Here is a 9,549-nt window from a genome sequence, read left to right as displayed (position 1 = left end):
TTACTGTTAATAATACAGTTAATAATGCTGTTCATAATACTGTTCATAATACTGTTGATAATACTGTTTATAATACTGTTAATAATACTGTTAATAATGCTGTTTATTATACTGTTTATAATACTGTTAATAATGCTGTTTATTATACTGTTTATAATACTGTTAATAATGCTGTTCATAATACTGTTAATAATGTTGTTAATAATGCTGTTTATAATACTGTTAATAATGCTGTTTATAATACTGTTAATAATGCTGTTTATAATACTGTTATTAATGCTGTTTATAATACTGTTAATAATGCTGTTTATGATACTGTTAATAATGCTATTTATGATACTGTTCATGATACTGTTTATAATACTGTTAATAATGCTGTTTATAATACTGTTAATAATGCTGTTAATAATGCTGTTTATGATACTGTTAATAATGCTATTTATGATACTGTTCATGATACTGTTAATAATGCTGTTAATAATGCTGTTTATGATACTGTTAATAATGCTATTTATGATACTGTTCATAATACTGTTAATAATGCTGTTAATAATGCTGTTTATAATACTGTTAATATTGCTGTTAATAATGCTGTTTATGATACTGTTAATAATGCTCTTCATAATACTGTTAATAATGCTGTTAATAATGCTGTTTATAATACTGTTAATATTGCTGTTAATAATGCTGTTTATGATACTGTTAATAATGCTCTTCATAATACTGTTAATAATACTGTTAATAATGCTGTTTATAATACTGTTAATAATGCTGTTCATGATACTGTTAAGAATGTTGTTTATAATACTGTTGATAATTGTTTATAATACTGTTAATAATGCTGTTCATGATACTGTTAATAATGCTGTTTATTATACTGTTCATAATACTGTTAAGAATGTTGTTTATAATATTGTTGATAATTGTTTATAATACTGTTAATAATGCTGCTTGTTATACTGTTTATAATACTGTTTATAATGCCCTTAATGATATTGTTAATAATGCTGTTAGTGATATGGTTTATAATATTATTTATAATACTGTTAATAATACTGTTAGTGCTTTTAATAATACTGTTTATAATACTGTTAATAATGTTGTTTATAATACTGTTGATAATTGTTTGTAATACTGTTAATAATGTTGTTTATAATACTGTTGATAATTGTTTGTAATACTGTTAATAATGTTGTTTATAATACTGTTGATAATTGTTTGTAATACTGTTAATAATGCTGTTCATGATACTGTTAATGCTGCTTGTTATACTGTTTATAATACTGTTTATAATGCCCTTAATGATATTGTTAATAATGCTGTTAGTAATACGGTTTATAATATTATTTATAATACTGTTAATAATACTGTTAGTGATGTTAATAATACAGTTTATAATACTGTTAATAATACTGTTTATAATACTGTTAATACTGTTTATAATGCCCTTAATGATATTGTTAATAATGCTGTTAATATTACGGGTTGTAATACTGTTAATACTAATGTTTTTTTTTTCATAATAGCAATGTAAGAAATAAAGTTTGAACATTTGGAAAAACTATAACAATATTGAAAACCGTATTTATTTTAAAACCAATTTCTGTTCACTGTGTGCAATGTAGAACATCTTTTGGGATGAATTACATACGACAGATTGTTAACGTCACAATGCATACATCATCTCACTACAAAGATAACTATTACTTTTACAATATTTCATGAAAATGTGAAAAGGAGTTAAAAATCTTAATGACATGAAAAATAAAAGTGCACAATTTCGGTGCAGAATTATTGAATGCATCGAGACAAAAATAAAAACGACTTTCAACAAACAGTCCTTATTAAACAGGAAAGGACAGTGTGAAATGGGGATGAGAGAGAATGGAGGACATGCAGTAAACTGTCGGCGTCGGGATTCAAACTCACAACACTGCGGAAGTTGAAGTATTCTAACAAAGGACAGTAGCTTTGCCAAAGTAATATTCATAACCATCTGCGGTATGAGTACAGTGCGTGGGATTCTTTAGAGGTAAACTTCAACGTATACATTAGATTATACGCATGTGATTTACTGGACGTTTCTGTGTTGGATTGTGCAGAGGACTCCACTCTTTGGCCTGAGCGTCCCAGTGTCCTTTATGTCAAAACTCTGTCCCGGGACGAGGCTGAAATCAAACCTCTGGAGCAGTTTGGCCATCACCACTTTAGCCTCCATCTGTGAGCGACAATCACAGAACCGTTTAAGAACACTTATGACATATTCATTTTCAGGCAGTGTTTGTGGAACTGTTCACCAACGGCTACAAACCCTCTTCTCCATGCTTCCATCCCTGCTCTGGTTGTCATGGTAATGCGGGTGAAATGTGCAATATTGAACCAACTTTAGTAGCTGTAAAACAGACCCAAGCCTTTCTTTTTTGCTTTGTCTTTAATACTTCCACCGCGTTGATTGAACTAAACTTTTTTTAAATTCAAACCAAAATCTAGTATGTTCCTAACACAAACCATAACTAACCATAACCTAACATGTTCCTAAAACAAACCATAACCTAACATGTTCCTAAACCATAACCATAACCTAGTATGTTCCTAAGCCAAACCATAACCATAACCTAACATGTTCCTAAGACAAACCATAACCATAACCTAGTATGTTCCTAAACCAAACCATAACCATAACCTAGCATGTTCCTAACCCAAACCATAACCATAACCTAGTATGTTCCTAAGACAAACCATAACCATAACCTAGCATGTTCCTAACCCAAACCATAACCATAACCTAGTATGTTCCTAAGACAAACCATAACCATAACCTAGTATGTTCCTAAGACAAACCATAACCATAACCTAGTATGTTCCTAAACCAAACCATAACCATAACCTAGCATGTTCCTAACCCAAACCATAACCATAACCTAGTATGTTCCTAAGACAAACCATAACCATAACCTAGTATGTTCCTAAGACAAACCATAACCATAACCTAGTATGTTCCTAAACCAAACCATAACCATAACCTAGCATGTTCCTAACCCAAACCATAACCATAACCTAGAATGTTCCTAAGACAAACCATAACCATAACCTAGTATGTTCCTAAGACAAACCATAACCATAACCTAGTATGTTCCTAAGACAAACCATAACCATAACCTAGTATGTTCCTAAGACAAACCATAACCATAACCTAACATGTTCCTAAGCCAAACCATAACCATAACCTAGTATGTTCCTAAGCCAAACCATAACCATAACCTAGTATGTTCCTAAACCAAACCATAACCATAACCTAGTATGTTCCTAAGCCAAACCATAACCATAACCTAGTGTGTTCCTAAGACAAACCATAACCATAACCTAGTAGGTTCCTAAAACAAACCATAACCATAACCTAGAATGTTCCTAAGACAAACCATAACCATAACCTAGAATGTTCCTAAGACAAACCATAACCATAACCTAGTATGTTCCTAAGACAAACCATAACCATAACCTAGAATGTTCCTAAGACAAACCATAACCATAACCTAGTATGTTCCTAAGACAAACCATAACCATAACCTAGTATGTTCCTAAAACAAACCATAACCATAACCTAGAATGTTCCTAAGACAAACCATAACCATAACCTAGTATGTTCCTAAGACAAACCATAACCTAGTATGTTCCTAAAACAAACCATAACCATAACCTAGTATGTTCCTAAGACAAACCATAACCATAACCTAGTATGTTCCTAAAACAAACCATAACCATAACCTAGAATGTTCCTAAGACAAACCATAACCATAACCTAGAATGTTCCTAAGACAAACCATAACCATAACCTAGTATGTTCCTAAGACAAACCATAACCATAACCTAGAATGTTCCTAAGACAAACCATAACCATAACCTAGTATGTTCCTAAGACAAACCATAACCATAACCTAGAATGTTCCTAAGACAAACCATAACCATAACCTAGTATGTTCCTAAGACAAACCATAACCATAACCTAGTATGTTCCTAAAACAAACCATAACCATAACCTAGAATGTTCCTAAGACAAACCATAACCATAACCTAGAATGTTCCTAAGACAAACCATAACCATAACCTAGAATGTTCCTAAGACAAACCATAACCATAACCTAGTATGTTCCTAAGACAAACCATAACCATAACCTAGTATGTTCCTAAACCATAACCATAACCATAACCTAGTATGTTCCTAAGACAAACCATAACCATAACCTAGTATGTTCCTAAAACAAACCATAACCATAACCTAGAATGTTCCTAAGACAAACCATAACCATAACCTAGAATGTTCCTAAGACAAACCATAACCATAACCTAGAATGTTCCTAAGACAAACCATAACCATAACCTAGTATGTTCCTAAGACAAACCATAACCATAACCTAGTATGTTCCTAAACCAAACCATAACCATAACCTAGTATGTTCCTAAGCCAAACCATAACCATAACCTAGTATGTTCCTAAACCAAACCATAACCATAACCTAGTATGTTCCTAAACCAAACCATAACCATAACCTAGAATGTTCCTAAGCCAAACCATAACCATAACCTAGCATGTTCCTAAGCCAAACCATAACCATAACCTAGTATGTTCCTAAACCATAACCATAACCATAACCTAGTATGTTCCTAAACCAAACCATAACCATAACCTAGTATGTTCCTAAGCCAAACCATAACCATAACCTAGCATGTTCCTAACCCAAACCATAACCATAACCTAGTATGTTCCTAAGCCAAACCATAACCATAACCTAATACTAACTGTGGTTTGCTTATGTTTAAATATAAAAAATGTTCAACAAAACAAATAAAAAGCCCAGTTCCTACACCTAACCTTCACCAGTTTACAAATAGCATTCTTAGTACCATTACCATTAATCGCACTAACCCATGTCCACCAGTGGCTGTTGTTTTGGATTAACATTATGTAATTACATATAAAATAATATTGTTTTCCTCATTTGTAGTTTTTTATCCATGTCCAACACACAAAGGCAGAATAACAGTGAGAATTCAGAACTGTTGGACAGTTATATAGACATTTCCTAGTATTCAGTCATTAGAAACTTACCTGGGCAAAGTTCTGTCCGAGACATGAGCGAGGACCGAGAGAAAAGGGGTAGTAGCAGTAGTTAGGCCTGGAAAAGAAATGCAATATTGTCTATGGCCAAAGAAAAATACAGAGCACCCGGACATTGATGGTTGTCTGTAGAATAATGTATCTACTTCTGAGCATCAGGGTGAAATCGGTCTGGGTCAAACGTCAATGGATCCTTGAAGAATTTCTCCAAACGACCGGCGACGTAGGTGTTGAACTGAAACAACAATAAAAATGTCACTTTTTTTCTTTTTTTTTTGCCCGTTCATAGTTTAGGTTAAAGGCGGTATGGACGATTTTTCGGCGATTTGAGAACGCAGGTGGAAGTGCGCGTGTGCACTCCCCCGTGTGGACTGATACAACACACACGTGTGTTTGTTTATTAGCGCAACGGAGCGCATCGCATCGCTCGTCTCCTGTAGATTTCTGTCCACGTCTGCGTCAGCTCGAACTGTCTTTCTCCGTCTTCATTTTGCCCCGTACACTGAGGGAACTATATTATGATAGATCCATGCGCTTAGGCACGCGGAAACGTGGGGACGAGCCTGATGCGGCTGCAGGTGAGCGGTAGGTGCGTTTTATGATTGATACGTGGCAGGACAAATGATTTATCCACGCCACGAGGAAATATGATAAAAAAAAAAATGCTGAAAAAAATCGTCCCTACCACCTTTAACGAAAAAACAAAAGTACAAAAATAACTGTAAAATAGTAGCTTCATTCTTAAACATTTTACTACAAAAATAAATGTAAAGTTCTTCTTAAATACTTTACCAGAATTTCCTTTTTTTAATGTGATACTTCCTTCCACCATTAACCATTGAATGAAACACCAATCCAGAAGCGAAAGTGTCAGTCAGGGCTTAAGCGTCTCCTGAACCTTTTCTCTCAGATGATTTTTGGATGAACAATGTAATTTTTGTTGTTTGGAGTAGGCAAATACAGCAAAATAACACAAAAATATTGAATACTTTTCCTCACCATACAGGTCACTCCTCCAGGTATACAGATGCCGTCAATCACCATGTCCTCAAACAGATCACGGGACGGGTAAAGCCTGAGCGTCTCTTTCAGCACCTAAATGAACGTTAAATATACAGTACGTCTGCGCTCACATTGATCGCGGTTTGGCCCTAATTTATCCCCTGTTAAGTCATGGTATAGACCGAGTTTGGACATCTTCTAGTCCTAGTTTATTCGCAGATTAACCTTTAGTCCAGGTTTAGTCCAAGTTAAGACCCTCTTTTGACACACGTGGTATTTAATTGGGACCAGGAATAAAGCTACATTACCATAATTATAGTCAGGGATGTAAAAATGAAAGTAGCCGAGTACTCTCACCTCTGCAGAGCCCAGACCTGTGTTGTACCTGTGAGAGATAAGTCAGGTTTCCCAGGTCGTCGTAGCTGATTTCTCTTTTCATCCCGATAACATCATCCACCTCTTTTCTCACTCTGGGGAGTAATAAGAGAGCTTCGTACACAACGCATTTTCAAAAGGACATATCTTTTAGAAACGTTGTGTCATTGAGTGAACTTTATAACGTCCTCACTTCTCTAATACATCCGGGTGTCTTCCCAGTTCCATGATACAAAAGGCGAGTTGATTGGCAGTGGTCTCCTGTCCTGTGACAAAGACAAAGACGGTGATCTCTGCAAACGAGGCTGTCGAAAGCAAAGCAAAGGCCCTCACCTGCGATGAAGAAGGTCACAAAGTTGTCCAACATCAACGCTTCGTCCTCTTGGTTCATGCTTTCCTCTAGAAAACGAGGCAAAAAAAACAAACATGAAGTGATTCTCCAACCGCTGAGCCGCAGCCGCCCAACATCGCGGTGACGGCAGTAGCCCGGGTACAAGCTGCAGTCACCTTGTCCCGCAGATTTGATGATTTGTGTCAGAATGTCTTTGGGGACGTCCTCTCCGTTTTGTAAGGCAGTTTTCCTCTCATTGATCCACTGAGCTCCGGTCGAGCGCAGCAGACGACAGGCGTCCCTCACTTCATTGATGAACGACCAATTCTGAGGTTTGTACTGGAAGAGCACGGAATGGTTGACAACATGTGAAAGAGAATATAACTAGGGCTTAATATTAACATATTTGCTCATTATTTTCAAGCATAACTTATAGGGCAGATATATTAAACACATTTTGTTGTTGGTATGGCTGCTGTTCAACCGGGACAAGTAATAAACCCTTTGAAACTTTCCAGAATAACAAAGCTTTTTATAGACACATAAATGCGTTGTCTTGTCTGTGAACTATACTATCTGCGAACGTATTTAAGTCGCACCTGAGTATAAGTCGCATCAGCCAAAAAATGCATAATAGAGAAGAAATATATCCATCCATCCATCTATCCATTTTCTACCGCTTTATCCGGGGCCGGATCGTGGGGGCAGCAGTCTAACCAGGGACTCCCAGACTTCCTACTCCCCAGACACTTCCTCCAACTCCTCCGGGGGGATCCCGAGGCGTTCCCAGGTGCCCCGGTGGGACATGCCCGGAACACCTCCCCAGGGAGGCGCCCAGGAGGCATCCGGGACAGATGCCCGAGCCACCTCAGCTGGCTCCTCTCGACGTGGAGGAGCAGCGGCTCTACTCCGAGCTCCCCCCGTGTGGCCGAGCTCCTCACCTTATCTCTAAGGGAGCGCCCAGCCACCCGGCGGAGGAAACTCATTTCGACCGCTAGTATCCGCGATCTTGTTCTTTCGGTCACTACCCAAAGCTCATGACCATAGGTGAGGGTAGGAACGTAGACCGACCGGTAAATAGAGAGCTTTGCCTTTCGGCTCAGCTCCCTCTTCACCACAACGGTCCGATCCACCTGTCAATCTCACGCTCCATCCTTCCCTCACTCGTGAACAAGACCCCGAGATACTTGAACTCCTCCACTTGAGGCAAGGACTCCCCTCCCACCTGAAGAGGGCAAGCCACCTTTTTCCGGTCGAGAACCATGGCCTCGGATTTGGAGGTGCTGATTCTCATCCCAGCCGCTTCACTCTCGGCTGCAAACCGTCCCAGTGCATGTTGCAGGTCCGGGTTTGATGGAGCCATCAGGACAACATCGTCTGCAAACAGCAGAGATGGAATCCTGTGGTCCCCAAACCGGACACCCTCCGACCCCTGACTGCGCCTAGAAATTCTGTCCATAAAAATTATGAACAGAACCGGTGACAAAGGGCAGCCCTGGCGGAGTCCAACATGCACTGGGAACAGGTCTGACTTACTGCCGGCAATGCAAACACAGTTCCTGCTCCGGTCATACAGGGACCGGACAGCCCTGAGCAAAGGGCCCCGGACCCCGTACTCCCGGAGCACCCCCCAAAGGACACCCCGAGGGACACGGTCGAAAGCCTTCTCCAGATCCACAAAGCACATGTGGACTGGTTGGGCAAACTCCCATGAACCCTCGAGCACCCGATGGAGGGTATAGAGCTGGTCCAGTGTTCCGCGACCGGGACGAAAACCACTCTGCTCCTCCTGAATCCGAGGTTCGACTATCGGTCGGATTCTTCGCTCCAGTACCTTGGAATAGACCTTACCCGGGAGGCTGAGGAGTGTGATCCCTCTGTAGTTGGAACACACCCTCCGGTCCCCCTTCTTGAACAGAGGGACCACCACCCCAGTCTGCCAGTCCAGAGGCACGGTCCCCGACCGCCACGCGATGTTGCAGAGACGTGTCAACCAAGACAGTCCTACAACATCCAGATACTTTAGGTACTCAGGGCGGATCTCATCCACCCCCGGAGCCCTGCATCTGACAACTGAGTGACTAAAACCAACCTCGAACGTTGCATCTCTGACATAGTAGCACATTCCTTTCAGACATATCTCGACGGCTTTGGGGAAAGGTGAACTGTTTTGGAGAAGGTCCAAATCCACGCCAAATGCAACCTATGACAAAACGACAAGGTAAATAAAAAATGTCACTCTTTCTTCTGCATTATAAACACACAGTACTTTAGCGATGATGTCCATGGTGACGCAGTTGACCAGATGGAGCATGTTGGCCTCTGTGTTGTTCTCGGCCTCCTCAGACAGTCGCTCCATCAGCTTCTCTGCTCCCTCATTGAAGGTGCCCATCAGACCTCTCAGGTATCTGCATTAGAACAAAACAGTCCCACGCTGATTGACAAATAACAATAACAACTTGAAGAGACATTGCTATTAACCCTTGTATGGTGTTTGGGTCTGTGGGACCCGTTTTCAGTTTTCATCTAAAGAAAAATTATACAATGCAATATTTTTGTCAAACTCAAACTCCTTGGCCTTGGCTCATTTTCTGCGAAGAACATTTATTAGATCAAATTTTTATTGACCGCACACCGTAACCCCCCCACACATTTATATTACATACATGGTGTGTGTGTGTGTGTGTGTGTGTGTGTGTGTGTGTGTGTGTGTGTGTGTGTGTGT

General features: G+C 39.4%; 1 protein-coding gene across 1 annotated transcript in view; it reads right to left on the bottom strand.

Moving 5' to 3' along the window:
• Window positions 1-1,988: 1,988 nt before the first annotated feature.
• LOC140359765 (cholesterol 24-hydroxylase-like) overlaps window positions 1,989-9,549 on the bottom strand; it is a 10,313-nt gene continuing 2,752 nt past the window's right edge. The window contains exons 6-15 of the mRNA XM_072444931.1: window positions 9,094-9,232; window positions 8,917-9,027; window positions 7,001-7,163; window positions 6,827-6,892; window positions 6,687-6,759; window positions 6,504-6,588; window positions 6,116-6,211; window positions 5,263-5,351; window positions 5,108-5,174; window positions 1,989-2,218 (exon numbers count right to left, since the gene is read on the bottom strand). Coding sequence (XP_072301032.1) covers window positions 2,072-2,218; window positions 5,108-5,174; window positions 5,263-5,351; window positions 6,116-6,211; window positions 6,504-6,588; window positions 6,687-6,759; window positions 6,827-6,892; window positions 7,001-7,163; window positions 8,917-9,027; window positions 9,094-9,232 — 1,036 coding nt within the window. The 3' untranslated portion in view covers window positions 1,989-2,071. The remainder of the gene's footprint in view (window positions 2,219-5,107; window positions 5,175-5,262; window positions 5,352-6,115; window positions 6,212-6,503; window positions 6,589-6,686; window positions 6,760-6,826; window positions 6,893-7,000; window positions 7,164-8,916; window positions 9,028-9,093; window positions 9,233-9,549) is intronic.

This window comes from Eucyclogobius newberryi, unplaced genomic scaffold, assembly GCF_026437365.1.
Source record: "Eucyclogobius newberryi isolate DKJ021-1_F unplaced genomic scaffold, fEucNew1.0.hap1 SCAF_1, whole genome shotgun sequence".
Classification (NCBI taxonomy): Eukaryota; Metazoa; Chordata; class Actinopteri; order Gobiiformes; family Gobiidae; genus Eucyclogobius; species Eucyclogobius newberryi.
Note: the sequence above shows the minus strand (reverse complement) of the source record. Positions and strands in the feature narration are given on the sequence as shown.